Consider the following 21,661-nt stretch of genomic DNA (forward strand, 5'->3'; position numbering starts at 1 on the left):
TACAAATTATCTATGCGAACAAAATCGGGCAGTTTTGTAATTAAAACAGTGTTGTTTTCATATTCTATTGTGAATATTGATAAAAATACATTACAGGTATCCCCGTACATTGAAATGACAAGGTGAGTAAACACACCTACATTACAAGTGTACCGTGCATTGTAGTGAAACAGTAGACATACCTTAACACCTACATTACAGGTATACCGTACATTGTAGTGAAACAGTAGTCATACTTACACACTTACAATACAGGTGTACCGTACATTGTAGTGAAACAGTAGACATACCTTAACACCTACATTGCAGGTATACCGTACATTGTAGTGAAACAGTAGTCATACTTACACACTTACAATACAGGTGTACCGTACATTGTAGTGAAACAGTAAACATACCTAAACACCTACATTACAGGTGTACCGTACATTGTAGTGAAACAGTAAACATACATAAACACCTACATTACAGGTGAACCGTACATTGTAGTGAAACAGTAATCATACTTACACACCTACATTACAGGTGTACCCTACATTGTAGTGAAACAGTAATCATACTTACACAACTACATTACAGGTATACCCTACATTGTAGTGAAACAGTAATCATACTTACACACCTACATTACAGGTGTACCGTACATTGTAGTGAAACATTAGTCATACTTACACACCTACATTACAGGTGAACCGTACATTGTAGTGAAACAGTAGTCATACTTACACACTTACAATACAGGTGTACCGTACATTGTAGTGAAACAGTAGTCATACTTACACACCTACATTACAGGTATACCGTACATTGTAGTGAAACAGTAATCATACTTACACACCTACATTACAGGTGTACCGTGCATTGTAGTGAAACAGTAAACATACCTAAACACCTACATTACAGGTGTACCGTATATTGTAGTGAAACAGTAATCATACTTACCCACCTACATTACAGGTGTACCGTACATTGTAGTGAAACAGTAGACATATCTACACACCTACATTACAGGTGAACCGTACATTGTAGTGAAACAGTAGTCATACTTACACACCTACATTACAGGTGTACCGTACATTGTAGTGAAACAGTAGACATATCTACACACCTACATTACAGGTATACCGTACATTTCAGTGAGTTGGTTAGTTAACGTTTAATATCTGTATATATACATACACCTAATTTACGGGTTGTTACGTACATTGTAGTGAGATGATGAGTAAAGACACCTACATTGTATATGTACCCGTGTACAGCAGTGATACGGGAATGGAAACTGTTGGTCGTTGCCGGACAGGTTTGGGTGATATGATTTAATAAATAATACGTAATTTCACAATCGAATCGACTGCAGTGAACATATAATCTAACTGTTTGTTTGTTTTATGTTTAACGCCCTTGCAACAGCTTCGTCATATATGGATGGGCTATCAAACGTACTCTACACGTCAGGGCAAGCGTACGGTCAATAAGGCAAACCGTATATTGTAAGTGAGACACACGTATTCATCGAGTGATGCATGGTTTACAAACAAAATCAATGTATTTTGGTAATGTTATCAGATAATGTCTTGTTTCGATGTTTTCATGAAAAGCACAATCGTAAAATTTACAAGAAAACATAACACCATACAATGTACATTGTGGAGCTTCATTGGATGTAAATATGAATAAGTATAGCAGTAAACAACACGTACAGGTAGCTGTCACAGATTTATACATAGGGTGGCTTATCTACATTCAGAACATGTTCCGGGTTAAAACACGCCGTCAATATGGCTGCTGTGTGGATTGTGTCGGCGTTAGTTTGTTTTCTCTACTCCGGTAAGTAAACCACTAAATGTCTATGTTATATCAGGGTCTAGCGTCCTTCTATGACGTCATATGACCTCTAGTTGTGTTGTCCTCTCCTCGGGTGTGTATCATCACCAGTATGTGGTTTAACAGTGGTACATTGCCACGACCCTATATCATTGGAATAATACATGAATTCCACTTTCTCATACACAACAAATAATTCGCAGAAGCGGTGTTTCGTTATAGATTGGTCTAGAGGAACACCGGTTATCACAGTCTATGACAGTGTGTCGATAAGGAAATGACCAAACCTTACTGACCATGTTAAGTATACGAAGTATTTGAAATTGAAACAGGAAGTAAATTGGCGTGTCCCGCTATGAATTGTAATCTGATTCGAATAGATATTTTATAGATATTTTATAGATATTTTATAGATATTTTATAGATATTTTATAGATATTTTATAGATATTTTATAGATATTTTATAACGGGTCTGAATTTCAAAATACTCGAACTTCAAAACAGGAAGTAATGGTTGTCCTGACTTAAAATAATATATATTTGAAAGATTTGTTTTCATCATATTAAGACATTCTTAATGTTTTGTTGGTATTTGTACTTATAACGACTAGATTCCAGGTTATCTTAACACGTAAATATTGAATTGTGTATAGCGACACAGATCTAGTTATATATATGTATTGATTTATTTACAGAAACTACCATAAGCAAATATAGAGATGATTAGATTGTATTTGTTACAAACGACCTGTATATACTGTGATCGGGGTGACCCATTCCAGCAATGTTTCACTCCTCCAACCCTTTCCCATACACGTACAAATAATACTCTCGTGTACATCGGGGATCTTAACAATCGCCACATATACGTCTCTGCCACAACTAAAAGAGCGGTCCGTTCTGCTTTTGATTTAACATGGAGAACAAGGTAAACAAAGTTTTTGTAGGTCCCGTTATATTGCTATCTAAGTCCGTGGTAAGACTTTGTCCATTCAATATGACGTGGATGACGAATTTCATTTTGGATTAAAATACCTCCTTCAACGAGCTTATAGAAGCAGAGACGTTTATATAACAGAATATAATATTGTGAAAACCTCTATCTACTAAACAAAATTAATCACTTTCTTTATCGTCTGGTTACAAATGTTAGGACCAGAATTTTCCTGACGTTTATTTTCTCACTTGTATTGCAGACAACAGGAAATGTCACCTCGAGTTAATGTCGGGAGTGAGGGTTTACTGTATTGTTAATCATAGTCAAAGGAGTCTAAGCATTAATTTTTACTCTGTTTCTATTATACATGCAAGTAACGCTTAATATGTTAAACAAACGATAAACATTGAAGAAACCTAAAACTCAATTGTACTCGAAAACAGTCTCGGGTGATACCAACGAAAGTCTTCAATTTACATTCAGAGCCACACAGAAGAGCTTCGTACCAAGACATCACTTCCAAAATCTGCCCCACCCCTTTTAAAATCCTGATTGCTTGATAGGTTTTACTCCGCTTCACTACCGAGTAGTTCGGTTATCCAGCAGACGAAGAAAAGGCGGGAAAATGAGTAGAAGGGATAAAATATGGAGTGAAGGGAAAGAAGAGGGATTCAAAATCCTTTAAGCAGAGACTTAATGATATATACCATACTAGTGTATGTACTATGAATATAATGGTTTTATACGCCTCTGCTTTAACCGCCCCGATGTTTATTTTTTAACCAAAAACAAAGAAATAGTACTATATAAATGTCTGATCAGGGACGTATACGTCTCTAGTCTGATGTACTGACAAAAAAACCGATAGCTGTATCTTTTACGTAATATAAGTTCCATCTCAGGCTTTACTGAAATGAGGATGTCCAGGGGCGAAAGGTGATGTACCGGTAGGGGATGGTGAACTAAGGCCACCCATGATAGCGTAATGGTCATAGTAACTAACACACCGATCTGTTCTGTTACATATCCAGGTAAATTAGCAAAAGGAATCTCATATAAGATGACGCGACACGTTAAGATTTTTGAATTGTGATTTTGTGAAAATTAACATAAAATAGTTACAAGCAATTTGTCAACTAAAAACATAATTAAAATAAAATGTTGCTTAGAGAAATAAAACAAGTTGAAAAATATGAAAATCTTGAATTCAATCAGTGTAAAGTTTGAGTTGTCCTATTAAAATGCGGAATGCACCCTTTTTTTTTTTTATCTCATTCAACCTTTCGATTTTCCTTCTTGACACACGAATCAATCAGTTACTTATCGTAAAACTGAAAGAAGTTGCATATCTCCCCCCCCCCCCCCCCCCCCCCCCCAAAAAAAATAAAATTATAGTTGTGATTAATCGACTATTGTTATAAGGATAGTGAAATCAGTGCTATTTGTGCAATACACTTTTCAAAATGACGGTCAAGAGAGAAAAAAAAATAGACAACACTCAATAAACTCTGTCTGGAAGCAAACAATAACTTTTATGTAATTGTTTTCTTATTATACATCGGTGGTGTATCGATAATACAATGGTAGCAGTATACAGTAGAAATGGCCCGACTCTGATAAACAAGGCACATGTCGAGGAAATGTAAATACAGCGGATTTCCCCTACACAACACATGTATACATGTATATATATTTGTAAACTGCATCACATTTACAATACATATAAAGTACTGAGAAGTGTATAAACCTCTTTTTTCTATGTATGTCACTTGTGTGAAAACCATGGTTACCACATCAAAAATTACCAAAAAATGCCAAAAAATTGCTATTTTTGACCCAAAATTTGACCCCCGAAACTAGTAATTTTTTTCCTAAGTTCTGTCTGAAATTAAAGATTACCTACCTGGTTGCAGAATTATCTGGGTCCCAGTAAAGTTGTAAAACTTGTTTTTTTGCAATTTTGCGTCGTGTGCTGTTGTCAAAATTTTACCTCCTGTAAAACTAGCTTTTCATGTGTAAGCACCCTTTCGGATTATGGCCAAAATTTTGTTCTCGAACCAAAAAAAACTTCTTTTTTTTGTACAAATGTGAAGCTCACATAGCCCACTTCATCATGCTTATACCAATTTTAGTACAGTTTTATTTTTATATTTTTTTTACATATCATTATACAGGGGTTAGCCAATTAACAAAAATATCACCCATGGCCACAACCCTCTACTGTATACTGCTACCAATGCTAAGGCTGTTTTGAAAATGTGTATGAGTACACTCATATCCGTACACGTAGCTTGAGATAAATTATTTTGACTTACTCTTAATTTTTTATTTGTATAAAATGATGTAATGTTCTTACACGTCTAAGTTTATTACAGTTTGGCCTATGATCTAACATGAAATGTATATCTTGCTCGTGAGGGTATGAATAATTTGGATATATTGATCTCTCAACACGTAGTTAAAGCTAACAATAACATATATTAATTTATAAACTTGATAACAGTTAAGCGTAAATAGGCGCAAACAAAAGTTTGAACACTCACTGCAAAAATAAAATAATAATAAAGAAAATAGTCTCCATGCATCTTGCGTTATACAGTATAACCTGTCTAAACCGACCACTGTCTAGTCCGGATCCCTGTCTAAACCGGCTGTAATTTGTGGTCTCGGCATATTGATCAGAGTAGTAAAACCCTGTATAATCTGGACCCTGCTTATTCCGAAAACCGGCGTTGTTTTTCAAAAATTGGCATAGTAATCTATCTACATTCCGGTCCTAAAATTTCTTTCGGCCGGCTACAATCTAAATCAAAGAGTATTTGTATTTGAATGATTGAGTTATAAAATACAACTCTTCACATAGCTGTCGTGCTGTAGAGTATTATGTAATGTATGTCCATGTTAAGTTGTGTACTGATAAGCAGCAAGGCCTTGACAAATTGATTGAATCTAATCGTACGGTACGGAGTAATCCGGGTGGTGTTGAGCAAACGTACTCTGAACATGTCGTGACACTTGTCTGTCATCGCGGTATAGATACTCAACAGAAATGTATGAAAGAATGTGTACTCATGACTTATGTAATATATAAAATATATAATAATTACTTCAGGTTAGATATTATTGTTGTCACTGAAATGAACCGATTCGCCAGTTATATAAGTATTTTTCGTCTAAAAAAACATATTAAATAAATAATATTTCTGTAAATAACGTTAAAATGGTACATCGTTTTGAATCGTAACTTGTCGTCGTCATTGAACGGCGTCATTTCCTGACCAGTTGATTGACTGAGTGGTTTTATGTCCGCTTCATTGACGTGAAGTCCGGTTATCCAGCAGACGAATGTGACCAGTTTCTGTGCCGGAATCTTTATATTACAAATATGTATATACTGTTTTACTGCTTTAGTCCAAAAATACGGAAATGTATGAGACAAGAAACGTTTGTGTCTGCTATATTTTAAATGACTAATGTATGGCATATGTTGAATATGATCGACTTACCTACCAAATTGACTATAATGTCTCTTTCTTATGTTAGGTCGACGAATTACCGACAAACAGTTACACATTTAATTTTATGCAACGTTCACATGCTGTGCTACATTTTGTTTATATCGAGAATGAGAATAATCATAAACCATTTTCTTCATTTAATATACATAAGTTATAACATCTTGGTTCAATAATGAAAGTCATCTCGACCTTCTCTCTATAGCCTACTAAGGTGTGAAATTTGTGAACAGGTGAATAACACTATACACACCTGGGTCCAATGCTGACAGTAGGAGGCCCGAGATACACCTTTATACATGTGAATAACATCAAAGGGATGTCAGCAGTTCGTATAGGGGGGAACCTGGGTTCATTTCAGTTCAGTTTCTTTGTTTCCGAGAGACATCCGTCTCATAGCTTAATGTCAAACAATTACATTATAGTGATGTTAGCACGTAGATTATGTGTCTTCAAATATTCTATTTCACACCGTTAACAATGTCTTCAGACACTGCCAGAGTGTGTTTCATTATATGCAAACCACAATCAGTACAATTGCATCACCAGAGAGAAGAAATAAACAAGGAATAACGCAAATAAATCCGTTTGTGGACATTCGATATCTTGACTTATCAGATATTAATAATAACATACATCATTTGATATAGTGCCCTATCTAGCTAACATAAGCCACTCTAAAGCGCTTCACAGTACACATATATACAATTAACACAGTTAGCATATACATAATCAATACAAGTTTTGGGGAATTCGCAGGAGCTGCCTTATCAGGCGCTAACTACAGATGGAACAACGACAAATTAGCTGATTCTACAGGGACCTGGGAATTTGTTACAGCTATATTTTGACAGAAACTAATGTGTTCAGAGTAAATGTACCTTTTTTAGGGGCTGATATCGTACCGTTTATGTCCAGATATAGCTGTAACAAATTCGCAGGTCCCTGTGACTGTACCTCCTAGATGATAGCTCATTCTTATTTAAATTGTAAAAGTCGTCGTTTATGTATATAAAGCACTTTCTTATACAATTGTCATATATGTTTTACGTAGCTTTCCGGTAAAAGGTTACCAGTATCGAGGCGATCGCCGCTGGGGCAAAGGTGTGCTTTTCATAAACGGCTGCTATGATCGACGACGTTTGTTCTTTTTTAGCCTTTTTTTGAAGAATATGAGGTATTTTCACAGCATAATATAGCAAACTAATCAGTCGTTAGTCGTCTGAAATGAACTTTATATATTTTTACATTTTGAAGCAGCAAATGAAAAATGATATAAATTACTGTTTTGGTAATTTAGTTACATTATCCTTACCACTCTTTTCACTACAATACGTAATATCAAACTGAAGAAACTCATGTTTTTCATTACATGTAATAATAAGGTGTGTTCGTTACTATCGTATTTTGACGTGTATATCCATATTTGTTGTGTACCTGTCCGGTAGTGTCAGTGTTAGTCCATATTTGGTGATGTACCTTGAGCACGTATCAAGGTATGACAGGTGATTCGTACATAAGTGATTGAATTTCAATAAAACCAACCTAGTTCGTAGGTCGTCTCAAGGGGTTCACAAATTGGTATCCGTGGTTATAAGGCCTTTGCAACCAGCCGATATCTTTCTCAGCTGCTGGGGGAGCATACAGCCGGTGCTGCAATTTTTGCGCTCACAGCTTGCATTCTACAATTCTAGCACTGCCCAACCACGTACTTATTCACAACGGAGTCTATAGGACATATACTTACTGGACGTCGTCCGTGAACATATAACTATAAACACTAACACGATTTAGTAGTCGATGAAGGTAAATATACATGTACATAATTATGTTCAACGTTACCGTAATGTAAAAGATATTTCGGGAAAGTAATTTTAATTACACTGTAGCTCAAACTTTACTAGGGCATTTATTTTGTGCATTTCAGATTTGTTTAACGATAGTTATATTCGTGTATACCTTTTTTCCTCGGAGAAATAAAAAAAAAACTGCACAGACAGTAACGAACACTCATCGGATAGAAAATAGACCATAGACATAGGGACTTCCCCTAACAGGACACGTGCACTGGACTCAAACAACCTTATTATTACATGAACGTGTTCAGGTACTTAAACATATATATATTAATACACCTTTGTATATCCCTGTGAAATAGTATAAATGCGTGCGTCCGTGTGTGAGTCCGCACATGCGTCGTAGGACTTACTATTGTATGATGAGACAGGCCATGTTCCATGAAACAGTTAACATATCTTGTCGGTGGTTAAGGTTGTATGTCCTTTTGAGTATTCAGTCAACGCGTTCCGTGACGTCATAAAAACGACGTTATTACAAATGGGTCTTTTAAACTCTTTCCAATATTTGAAAATGATCGCGAACTTGTAATAGAAAATAAATTGTTCAAAATGGTACTTATACATACCTGCTGCAATGATACGTGTTTTGTAAGTATAAGAGATGATCTGACTGACGGACATACAATAAAATACAACCCACCATTTACATAACTATGAAATGTATTGACCATTTCAGGTATACGAGGTGATATTTCTGTCACAACGACAATAAACCCAGTGGGACTTTTGGGAAACAATGAAGTGGAACTTGTGTGTACATATAGTCTTGCATCCGTTGATAGAGTGTTTTCCATTTCATGGAAAAGGGAGACATCGAAAAACTCTGGAATATATGAACAATTAGCAGGGTTTAGCCCACCAGGAGCATCACAGAGTCATGCAACGTTTACAAATTTGACCAACCCATCTGTGTTTGGACGAGTAGTTCTAACAAACCCTACAGATTCCTCCCTCACAGCTAAGATCAGGTTTACAAGTGTGGTATGTGGTGATGAGCGTAAATATCAATGCACTGTACTTGGAATAAACAAAGGTGCACAGATCAATCCAAGCCCAGCCAGCGTCACCAGTCTTACAGTCAAGGGTATGATATTTTGGCTTATATAATCACAGTATTCATCATCTAATAATGACTGTTATGTGCTGAAGACATTTAAACCTTGTTTTGCCGGTTTATTTCTTATATAATATTTTTTTATACCTAGAATGGCCGAAACCCTCATTTTTATCACAACTTGACTCTTTTTGCGTTACGGCATTAAGGAATTAAAATGATTACTGTTAAATTAAGCACATTTTCTGTCCATCATTTGTTCAGCAACATTTTTTGTGTTAAAAAGCGAGATAGATATTTTGATAAAATAATAAAAATAAATGGGTGCACTTAGATAAGTTGTTTAGGGGGGGGGGAGGTAATAAATAATGGACATTATAAAGATAGTTTATTATACATGATATCGCAACAGGAATGGTTTGTGTGGTTTGTTAATACAGGTGTAAAAATAAGCTGTTTTTAAATACCATGTTATATTGTAAAATATAGTTCATTATGTCACTTACTAGAATTGAAATATGCAAACAAATTATCACTAAGAAAATGAATTTCAAAGATTCTTGTATTTTTGTTAAGAAAATGTGATTTACTAAAGAAAGTGAAGTCAGTGATACCTTTCATTGAATTTACTGTTAACAGCAAAGCCTAACGCCACATCATTTAATAAAGTGGAAGTGGTCCCGGCAGCTAATGTCGAGGAGGGACAGACGGTCACATTCACTTGTACCGGTAACGTTGGTCGACCGGCAGGGAGCTTCTTATGGACCAGGTTCAGTAGTACAACAGCCCCTACTGGTACCCCCATATACTCTACAACACAGACATCCCCTAGTACTGACTGTACCTACACCGGCAATAGTGTCATCTCTATACTGATGACCAAAGACGACGATGGTATTGTCTTTAAGTGTGCCTTACAGCACGAAACCATCAGCGACCCCACAGACGCCACCTACTTCAGACTAACTGGAGTCATCAATGTATTTTGTAAGTCAACGTTAATTAATGTTTGTCTTCCTATTTGATAATCAAAACGATTAAAGTTAATTTGTGCTGTATGATGTTAAGGGCAAAGAATTTGATAATTTTGGTCAACAATTTATTTATTTATGTTTTATGCACAGTCAAATTGTTCAGTGCATTACTAAATCACAATAAACTTAAAAGGAATACTGCCACGAGCTCGATATATATTATAATATGTTAGGACTGTGTCGTATACTGCTCTCAGCCATATTGAACAATGGAATAATTGCTTTTATGATGTAGATCTCCTTAGAATTGTTCCTGTTAAAAGTATCAATTATTTCAGGCCAACCATTGCATTCAATATCTATTGTAAGCAATCGAAAGTATTCATATGCTTATCAATGCATTCATTGTATAAAATCTAAAAAAACAACTTAACTCACACCATCGCTTCCTCGACTATTACAACACCACACCATAAATCAGGAGGCTGTGTTAAAAGTCGCAAATGTAATAACTCCACTTAAGGTAATCAATTGCTTTTTACATAAGTTTTCAGTTGAAGTTCAAACTTCTTTGATCTATTACATTTATAGCTAAGTTAAAAGTGCTAACTCCAAAATATATCAATAAATGTTTAAGCAAGATTAAAGAGATATTCATCAACTTTTAGCTACTAACTTTGCTAATGAGTTGATAATGCCAAATTATCTGCAAATGACAATGAAATCGATATAAAAACGTTTAAACCTCATATAAAAAATTGGTATATGAGTGGTTGTATTAAGACTACATCAAAGTTGTCAGGACCAATACCGAAGGTACGTATCAGCATATATAAAGTCAAGAACGGGACGCTGTGCCACAATCTGATGACAGCAGTAAGTACTATTTATTTATAAGTTGTGATCGGTAAATATTTGAATTGACAAAATTAACTTGAATCATCCTCTCGTATTTCCAATTATGTCCTATTTAGAATGTAATTTAATTAATGTTTTCGCCGGTTAAAAATGGTTATTAATAATGCATACTATTTTGCTTATGTAATCAACCAGCAGTTACACAGCTGGGGATGTAACTGTGGTTGGACTCGGGGATTTTGAGTAGAGAATAGTAGTAAATTTTAACATTGTTAAGTTCATACTATCAGCTAGACATGTCATGTCACTATGATCACAGTAACGTGATTTAGCAAAACTTTAAAAATACTTTTTCACTGATTTTATTGTAAGTTTTGTAAGATGTTAACATGTGCAAAAAGTATCATACCTTATAATATGTTTTGTTGTTTTAAGCAATGTATTGCAGTTTTGATTTGTAAATATATAATACATATATCAATGTAGAATTGGTGTTGTTGTGTTAATCAAACAGTTAAGTACACTATCGGTAAGTATATTAATGTAGTACATTGTATGTGTATGGCTTTAAGTTTGTATCTATTATATGATTTCGTTGTGTTCTCATTGATTACTTCCGTCACTTTCTGAAACATTAAGGCGTGAAAACTGACTGTCATTCGGAACCTGTTTAGCGATTGTTGACATACGGCAATTTGCTATTTAAAAGATAATGCATAAACAATTCTATATTTACAGATATTGACAATTAATTATTAAAAACATGATTTTTCTATTTCAGCAGTTTTTAAATTTAACGCAGATGGGTGCTTTTTTATATGCAAAACAAGATAAATTATAAAACAGTTGTCACTCTTAATCCCAATGGCAAAAGTCAACGTCCTTGAAGACGGCTGGAAGGCAAAACTATTGGGACTATGAAGGACATCTTTTTAAAGTTAAATATCTTCTTAAAAAACATCAAACAATCATGTATATACAGACACATTTAAATACCACTTATTATAGTTAGAAGCGTTTAAGTTGCTTTCTGTTTTTTTAAATATGCGTGATGTAATATTTATCGTGTGAATAGCCAAGTTCATGAATTACATAAATTTGTATACACCGCATACAATAATCAGAATATTCAGAGTCATTATCACGTTTCAACAATAAAGGCAAAGCTATGCAGATATACCAAGCTTTGTAGTGAAACAGTATTCATACTTACACACCTACATAACAGGTGTACCGTACATTGTAGTTAAACAGTAATCAATGCAAACGTACACAACTACATTACAGGTATACCAAGCTTTGTAGTGAAACAGTAATCATACTTACACACCTACATTACAGGTATACCAAGCTACCTGTAATATATTCCTGTTTTAACATGATTTCGTACAAGGAACTTATTGTCTTTACGCACTATATTTTTATGGAATGTAAACTGCATTAAATTATCTCATAATGTCTTATTTACTTACCTGTGTGACCTACTTCACATTAAGCTTACATGTTTTTTATTTAGATATTAAATTCCTAAAATACTTGTGAACATTCCAAAACGAAAGTGTAATATGTTCCATATAAACATCTCTTTACTTAATGTTCACTGCAAAGCCTAACGCCACAGCATTCAATGAAGTGGAAGTCGTGCCATCATCTAATGTTGAGGAGGGACAGACGGTCAGATTCACCAGTACCGGTAATGTTGGTCGGCCGGCAGGGACCTTCTTATGGACCAGGTACAAAGGTACAACAGCCGGTACTGGTACCCCGTTACACTCTACCACACAGAAATCCCCTAGTACCGACTGTACCTACACCGGCAGTAGTGTCATCTCTATACCGATGACCAAAGACGACGACGGTATCGTTGTTAAGTGTGCCTTACAACAGGAAACCATTAGCGACCCCACAGACACCGCCTACTTTAAACTAAGTGATGTCATCAACGTGTTTTGTAAGTAAATGTGTATCTTATCAATTGGTAATCAATTAAAAATAAGATTCTTAATGATGTTGTATGTTGTTATGGCGAAAGTATTGGGTCATTTTGACCAATATCTTGTTTTCTTTTGATAACAGTAAAAAGGAAAAACATATGGTATGGTGATAAATGTTAACGTTACACATGTCTTTGATTTTATAAATATCTGTGACAAATGAAGAAAATTATTCTACGATACTAAGGTCTTTAGATGAAATGAATATTAGCATACTAAGGTTGTCTGTTAGCTCTTTATTCGTATCTTAAGTTGTACATGAGTAATGTTGTTTAACGTCAAACAGACAAAGTGAGAGCGCCTACCATTACAAAGAGTCCTAATGCAGCAGTTCATTATGAGGACACCACCTTGACCTTGACCTGTGCTGCCGAGGGTAACCCTACTCCTACGTATGTTTGGCGGCATAATGGAAGACAGGTCGGCAACTTAGCACAGCTTCAACTGACCAACGTCAAGATTGCCCAATCAGGAGACTATGTCTGTGAGGCCACGAACAACTTTAACGGGAACACGTACGACATGACCAGTACAGTCAGCTTTACCATAGGTAGGACTAGATAATACAGTGATGACAGTTTAACGCTGCACTATATAACAATAAATATGTATTAACGATATGGGGAAGGGTATGTATTACTAAATCCCAAAGTGATGTTAAAAATACTACCATAAACTGTCTGTGTAACAAAGAAGTAATGTCAATAAAATCGTTATTCATGAGGGATAAGTTGATGATGCTGAGCCGTCATTTCTTTCAGTTGTTGCTTGTAGAGAATATAATACCAAATACTCGAAATTCCATTGGTTACACCCTCTAATGTTCTGTGCTCACCTGCACTCCTGGAGTATGTTTATATGATTGCAAGTGAGCGTAACCCCTGGAGTCGGGGATAGTAAAATCATATTATTATACAATAAAAGAATGGGAAAATACCTGAATACTCAAACGTTATAAGGAAGGCAACTCTGATACACTGCCTGTAATGTGATTTAGCTGTGAATGAAATATATTCAAACGGAGAGTGGACTCTAAACGTTATGTAATATGATGGGAAACACCTATTGTGTGAAACCCAAGACTGATTTTAATCTGACACATTAACGATTCAAGTTCGAATTCTTTCAAAAATAAACATGTTATGGCACCTGCAAATCAATAACAACCAGACATAGTAGAGGGCGCTTGGTTTGCTGGGCACTGCTTGACATATGCAAATACGGGATGATTCGGCACGTTTTTTGTTACAGAAACTCCCACTACCACTACACCGATGACTACTACCACGACAGTTCCATATGTAGACCCGACGTCAGGAGGCTCTTACATAAAGCGGACAATTGATGACGCCAGTAAGTATCAACATATATAAACCTCAAGGCAGGACGCAGCACCAATAAACAAGAGACCAATAACAGTAGTAAGTATCTATAAAAGTGCACCACGAATTATGATGTGGTAATAGACATATATACACCCCGACAGGACCGGGTAACAGAGACCGACGATCGAGATAAGTAAAGGCTTATGTACACCCCCGATAGGACATGGAAACTTAGACCAACGATTGAGGTAAAATAAAGACTTTATAAACCCCCGACAGGACGTGGTAACAGAGACCGACGATTGTGGTAAGTATAGACAAATATAAACCCCCGACATATGATTTGGTAACAGATACCGACGATCGAGGTCAGAATAGACATATGTAAACCCCCGACAGGACGTGCTAACAGAGACCGACGATCGAGGTCAGTATAGACATATATAAACCCCCGACAGGACGTGGTAACCTAGACTGACGATCGAGGTCAGTATAGACATATATAAAACCCCGACAGGACGTGGAAACAGAGACTGACGATCGAAGTAAGTATAGACATATGTAAACCCCCGACAGGACGTGGAAACAGAGACTGACGATCGAGGTCAGTATAGTTATATATAAACCCCCGAAAGGACGTGGTAACAAAAACCATAGACAAATAAGTAGCCTTTGGCTGAGGTCGATACCTGGATCTATCAACCCGAGAAAAGATGTATTGACCGAGGTCTTTTCTAGGGTTGATAAATCCAGGTATCGACCGAAGTTAAAGGCTACAATTTTTTTATTATTTTAAAAACAGTGATGTAAGCAATCTGACAAAGACAAAAAAAACAGCAAAAAAACTTCGGCAGCGGGACAGTGCATTGTTTGGAGACACGTCATAATTCTATTTTTATAAACACACAGTTCTTCAACAAAATACACGGTGGACACGTGATGCACTCCTAGACAATCACTTGTCGGGAATAATATGAAAAAATAATAAGATTTATATGAATCATCAGTTTAAAATGCACACAAAGTTGTTCTTCCCACATCCTTACAACTTGCAAGTAATTTGATTTTAAACAATATTGTTTGATATATAACGTCATTTTAGCATTTTCACTAGTTTCATTTTTTCCTCTTTTTTCTACCGAGATTTTCTTGTTATGACAGGAGGGGCATATTTGTTTTTAAACTAAAACATATATTGTTTATATAGATTCAACACGCCTGTATACAGCTGGGGCTGTGATGTTGTGTTTGTCGGTGATCCTGCTGATAGTGACAGTCGTACTCGGGATATTCATTAGTCGTGAGTATATAACTGAAAGTCCTGAAAATTATATATATTGTGTTTATCCTATTACACGCGAGGCATTCGCAATAACATGATATTCAAAATCCAATGAAAATGATTTGCAAGGTCTTTTTTAAGGAAATTAATTTGATGTCGAAATAATAGTTCCCGAAATGTGGTAATACATGTTAATTCATTTATCTATAATTAGCAAATCATTGTATATTTACAAAAATAAAAATATAAATCCATCATATATATTTCAATTGCACAAAATTACTACAAATGATGTGTTTGTTTTAGGAAACAAAAAACTGCCATGTTTGTAAGTATATTTTCTATATTAACAAATGCTGTTCTGTCTGTGTATTTATATTGCCCTTTCTCCGTCATAGATATTTCAACCGTTAATGTTTTTCTATATTATTTTGGTCGGGAATAAATCATAACATATTTTGCATGTAGAAAATAATTACTTGGTACAATAGAAGATGATAAGAATCAGTCGAAATGGCTAAATATCACAGATACAAGTTTCATAGTTAGTTCACTTCATTACATGTCATCTTGACATTTTAAATCAGTGTAACTAGCGTATATGATATATGCTGTGTAGTAATTGGGAGAATAGATATCACATTTTGATAATTAATTCATTAAATAAAGGCCTGTTCAATTTCCAGCAAAATTTCGAAAATGGAGGAATCAAGTCACTTTCATGGGGTTCATCATTCAGGTAAATAGCAAATTATCATTTTCTTGTAAGAAACCGGCGAATAAAAATTGCCATTCCCATTCCGGGCATTTGGCGCTCGCCTGTCACTTGTCCTGTGATTACGTTTCACTACACCGATTCTTACTTTGAGGAAGTGATATTAGATGTGACCTAGATTTACGTTGATGAAGAAGAAGTCGTGTATCTTTCTGGAACTCCTGGCTCTGTTTTCCTTGTACTTTATCAAGGCTCTCCATGCTAATCTTTCTTTCTTTCACTTTCGTTTTCGAATTACAGTTTGTTTTTCCAACACCTTCATATGCATCAGATGTAGTATTCTCTAGTAAAATAATATTGAATTTTGTTTTTCAGTAAGTACAATTCACGATGAAGACGAAAGGTAGTGCTATCATAGATAAACACATTGTCTACCTAAAGTAGGTCCTCCCTCGTTCGATAATTTAGATATAACGTATGCGGGGATGACTGATAATAGGACTAATAACAGTATTTGTTAGTGTTAAATAGAACCTTCGATAACACAGTTTACTCATTATTTTTTTCGGAAGGTCTCAATTTTTTTTCAGTTTTTCTAAAGAAATAATGTATGTAGTAAAATAAAGTTTTTGATGAAGGGACCTATTTTACAGAAATATAATGCACATTTGTCTTGGGTCATGGTCATTTCTTATAGTTGAAGCCTTATGGGCGATATGAACCATACACTCTAGGTCGAAAAGTACTTGTGAGGTTTTATTAATAATATTAATTGTTTATACCCCTTACAAATTATTCGACAGCGAAAATGTTAAATCAAGAAGGGAAGACCTACGTTAAGGTTTAAAGATGAGATAATTTGCATTTGTTTAGATAAATAACGGTGGTCCTCGCAAGGGATATGTTTTTTATATGTTGGGCTGATAACACTAGTTACCATGCGGAACGTGTTAAATATGTATGAGGTTAATAACAACAGTTATCATGAGGATTTGTTTGGTTACACACTAATAATATTATGAAGGATTTGTTTTTTGTGTTAATTCCAATACATGTAATTATCACGTGGGAGCAGCAGACCCAACAGTTACACGCAATGTTTTTCAGATTTCCTATTTCAGTTACATTCTATAAATAGTACGATTGGTTACTAGTAAAGCGTCAGGTTTGAAAAAAACATTGGAATGAGCTGTAAGTAGTGTAAGTATCAGATCTGTTCGACAAAACTATTTTTGTATCTTAACAGATCTCGATACCAACAACTAGACTCGGCCGATATCGCTGGACCATTTGTGTATCAGGCGCTCGGACAACCTCCTAACGGTAAGGTGATGTCTGTGTTTGGGGTTACCTAAAATAACATGCAAGTGAATCTGCAGTCAAAAATAAGGTTATAATTATAAATTACAATTTTGTCTTGATATCAATATGTTTATATAATTAAAAGGAAGTTTTAACATGTATAATTGTATATAGGACAGTTTGGTTTAATGACTGCGTAATGCATTCAGCATATATCCCTATCACCGCACGTACACGGTTTTAAATTTAAATTTTACTTTATTTGGATGTGCTTTAAGCAATATCGAATGCTGACTTTGTCATTTCTACAATTTTAATTTAAGTGTCACATACATAAGAAAGGATTTTGTTAATTGAAAAAGAGTATCACACAAAAGATATATTGAGTATTGATGTCGATGTCCTTTTGTTGTAGGTGAACAAGGCCGCTTAGACAGGTAAGTTGGAGTAAATACCATAACAACATACGGATGTTACACTCCCTGTAACAAACACGTCAAACGTCATCCCTATATACTACACTGTCAGTTGTCTGATGAAACTTACTTTTCAACGTCACTAGTAGTTTGTTGTGAATTCCATTAAATAGTCTTTATCCATATATATTTTTTATTCAATACCCAATGCTACCTGTTTGTTTTAACTCTCTCATTCGTGTTACAGAAATGATGATATGATAAAAGATAAGCCCGCCCCCAGTCTTTACGACGAGGTACATGGACCAGGGGACGGTAAGGTTAACTATTTTATAGGGATGTTCAGTGTTAACGGTGTGACATCACAGAACACCGCTTATAGTCAATCAAAATAGTCCTCTTATCTTCTTACTGTACAGGTATGAAACGTTTCAACAACACAATGTATTGAAAGTCAGCAATCGAGTAAGAAACAAACAGTATTTGTAATTGTATCATTTTAATTCAGTAATGTAAAGAAAGAACTTTAAGCAACATTTCTTGATATTACACATATTTGATTTGTATATTATTCAATGTAAGATAATACTTCAGTAATATACTTTCTTTGTGATTATCTGTTGTAGGTTATACCAGGTCCTACGTCAACATGGCTTTTTCCGGGAACACACCAACTGTCGGAAAATAGCGTTAAACCAGGGCCCAGACTATAAAAAGAAAGAGGCGGAGCCTAAATTTGAAAATGTCTGTTTTTTAGCTGCAATTAAGAGCTCAGACAAATATTTTCAATAAAATCAAAAGTTTCAGGAAAATAAGAACAACAGACTACACATTAACAAAATCGTTGATACATCGTGGATAATTTCACGAGAGGGCAAATCAATATTTCTCACCGTTTTCTAATAGTATTAACACAAGTACAATGTGTTTACGTAGTTCTGTATCGATTTGGTTGTTGTATTACTGTTTTTGTCGAACATTTGTTATGTATAGTTTTCTTTATTTCTTAATTATTTTGAAAAAATTGTATACACACTAAATATGCTTTTTTATATCACATTTAATATTAATATCACACTAAGTTCCGCTCAGATTTTTTTCTTATTTCTTACAGTTGATAAAAAAGACATTTGCTCTGAATAATTTAAGAATGTACTCATCTGAGATTCAATTCACGTTCGAATCTGGTATTGAACTAGTGAAACGGGTTTCTATAAAATTTATTTTCGTATGCATCTGAAAAAAGTGTAAAAAAAATACATGTCTATTACATGTATTTCCAGAATCTTTTTTTTACATTTTAAAAAATTACTAATTCGGCGGTCATTTGAATATCCGAAAAAAATGTGTATTTCATGCAATGATAACCATTTTTGTTGTTACGTCACTAAAAGTGTCATTGTATCACTGTTTTTAACTGTAGCAAGTTGATTTTTGCTATGCAAGATTTGATTGTTCAATGTTAATAATATAATATGCAACAAAGTGGAAAAATTATTAAAAGTTGTTATTTCATTACTTTTTTAGTTCGACTGAAGCTCTATTGATTTATTATCCTGGTGAAGAATAATACAAAAAAATAAATAACGGAGAAGCACAAAAAACACATGTTGGCGTCAGTTTTATGAAGAGAAACAAATTATCTTGATCCATTGAATATTTACATATTTAAGAAAAGGAATATTTCTTTTTTCTTTCAAATAAGGGGTAAGGGTAACAAAAACTGCCTTTGTTAGATAATAGCGTTAGTTTAAGAATTTGCTCTTCCTCTTTTTACAGGAGACTACTACTCTTATCAATTTTTCAAACGTTCATAGACTTCTTATAACACACTACGGAGATAATGAATGATCGTTTTCTGCATACAGTCGGAACAAAACAAAATTTACCAGGATTAACATATTACGTCAAATTGGTGTCCTTTCATCATATCACAAAATACTGACATTTTATTGTTTCTTGTTTTTTTCTTTGGCATTTTCACTTATGTCACTGACTCTTTTTTGAAAAATATCTATTAGAAAATCGTTTGATATATAATTTGTTTAAACTTCTCAAAGGAGTTCATCCTAAATTTATATTACACGGATAAGTGGTCAGTTAATAATATTAGATGACACATTAATTAGTATTTTGGTGATTCAATTTAATGTTCATTTGCATAATTTACCAGATTTTGATTTGCCTTCTACCTTATTGGGTAGTGAATTAAATTATGAACTGTCATCTAAAGATATTGATTATTTACTATTAGGGGTAGTAACATATGTGTATCAAATAATAAAAATTACAAACAAAACATTTGATTATATATTTAAGCAAGGATGCCAATTATAATGTACATCTTCTTTCTCTTATAAAATATATATGTACACATTAAAATAACAATAAATGTGTACTTTCCAATGTTCACGTACATATATTGATTGATACTTATATGTAACGTTTCTGTTTATGTAATCTTCACATTTGCGGAAATAAAGATAACAATGACGTCATTGCAATGGTATATCACAATGCTCCCTGCCAAATGCAGTACTTTCCTCTAATTTACACACCTACATTACAGGTGTACCGTACATTGTAGTGAAACAATAATTTGATTTATTACATTGAATGTGCCAACTCCAAAATGTTACTATAAAAAGGTTTAAGCAAGAATAAAGACATATTCATCATCTTTTAGCTATTTTTTTTTTAATGAGTTGATACTACAAAACCATCTGCAAATGACAATGAAATCGATATGAACACGTTTTAACTTCATATGGTAAATTTGATATATATGAGTGGTTGTATTAAGTCTACACCGTTGAGGTAAGGACCAATACCGACGGTACGTATTAGCATATGTAAAGTCAAGAACGGGACGCTGTGCCACAATCTGATGACAGCAGTTAGTAATATTTATTTATAAGTTGTGATCGGTTTAATTTGAATTGACAAAATTAACTTGAATAATCCTCTCGTATTTCCAATTATGTCCTATTTAGAATGTAATTTAATCAATGTTTTCGCCGGTTAAAAATGGTTATTAATTATGCATACTATTTTGCTTATGTAATCAACCAGCAGTTACAGTTGGGGATGTAACTGTGGTCGGACTCGGGGATTTTGAGTAGAGAATAGTAGTACATTTTAACATTGTTAAGTTCATACTATATATCAGCTAGGCATTTAATGTCACTGCGTTCATAGGAACGTGATTTAGCAAAACTTAAAAGATGCTTTTTCATTGATTTTATTGTAAGTTTTGTAAGATGTTAACATAAGCATTGCAGAAAGATGTATGCCTTATAATATGTTTTGCCGGCTTAAGCAATGTATTGCAGTTTTGATTTGTAGATAAATAATACATATATTAATGTAGAATTGGTGTTGTTGTGTTAATCAAACAGTTAATTACACTATCGGTAAGTATAATAATGTAGTACATTGTATGTGTATGGCTTTATGTTTGTATCTATTATATGATTTCGTTGTGTTCTCATTGATTACTTCCGTCACTTTCTGAAACATTAAGGCGTGAAAACTGACTGTCATTCGGAACCTGTTTAGCGATTGTTGACATACGGTAATTTGCTATTAAAAAGATAATGCATAAA

The 21,661-nt window shown here is 34.4% G+C and overlaps 3 protein-coding genes across 3 annotated transcripts in view; all 3 read left to right on the forward strand.

Moving 5' to 3' along the window:
- The window catches only part of LOC110453877 (carcinoembryonic antigen-related cell adhesion molecule 8-like), a 52,835-nt gene extending 33,555 nt beyond the window's left edge, over nt 1–19,280 (forward strand). The window contains exons 11-13 of the mRNA XM_021503070.1: nt 18,056–18,077; nt 18,304–18,371; nt 18,683–19,280. Coding sequence (XP_021358745.1) covers nt 18,056–18,077; nt 18,304–18,371; nt 18,683–18,744 — 152 coding nt within the window. The 3' untranslated portion in view covers nt 18,745–19,280. The remainder of the gene's footprint in view (nt 1–18,055; nt 18,078–18,303; nt 18,372–18,682) is intronic.
- Nucleotides 1,699–10,232, forward strand: LOC110453879 (cell adhesion molecule 3-like). Its single transcript, XM_021503072.1, has 3 exons — nt 1,699–1,827; nt 8,813–9,220; nt 9,830–10,232. Exons 1-3 carry the CDS (start codon nt 1,779–1,781, stop codon nt 10,213–10,215), a joined length of 843 nt encoding a protein of 280 aa, XP_021358747.1. The 5' UTR covers nt 1,699–1,778; the 3' UTR covers nt 10,216–10,232.
- Nucleotides 11,489–21,661, forward strand: part of LOC110453876 (cell adhesion molecule 2-like) — a 76,696-nt gene continuing 66,523 nt past the window's right edge. The window contains exon 1 of the mRNA XM_021503067.1: nt 11,489–11,551. The gene's annotated coding sequence lies outside the window, so the exon portion shown is untranslated. The remainder of the gene's footprint in view (nt 11,552–21,661) is intronic.

Source organism: Mizuhopecten yessoensis, unplaced genomic scaffold, assembly GCF_002113885.1.
Source record: "Mizuhopecten yessoensis strain PY_sf001 unplaced genomic scaffold, ASM211388v2 scaffold7529, whole genome shotgun sequence".
In the NCBI taxonomy this organism is placed as follows: Eukaryota; Metazoa; Mollusca; class Bivalvia; order Pectinida; family Pectinidae; genus Mizuhopecten; species Mizuhopecten yessoensis.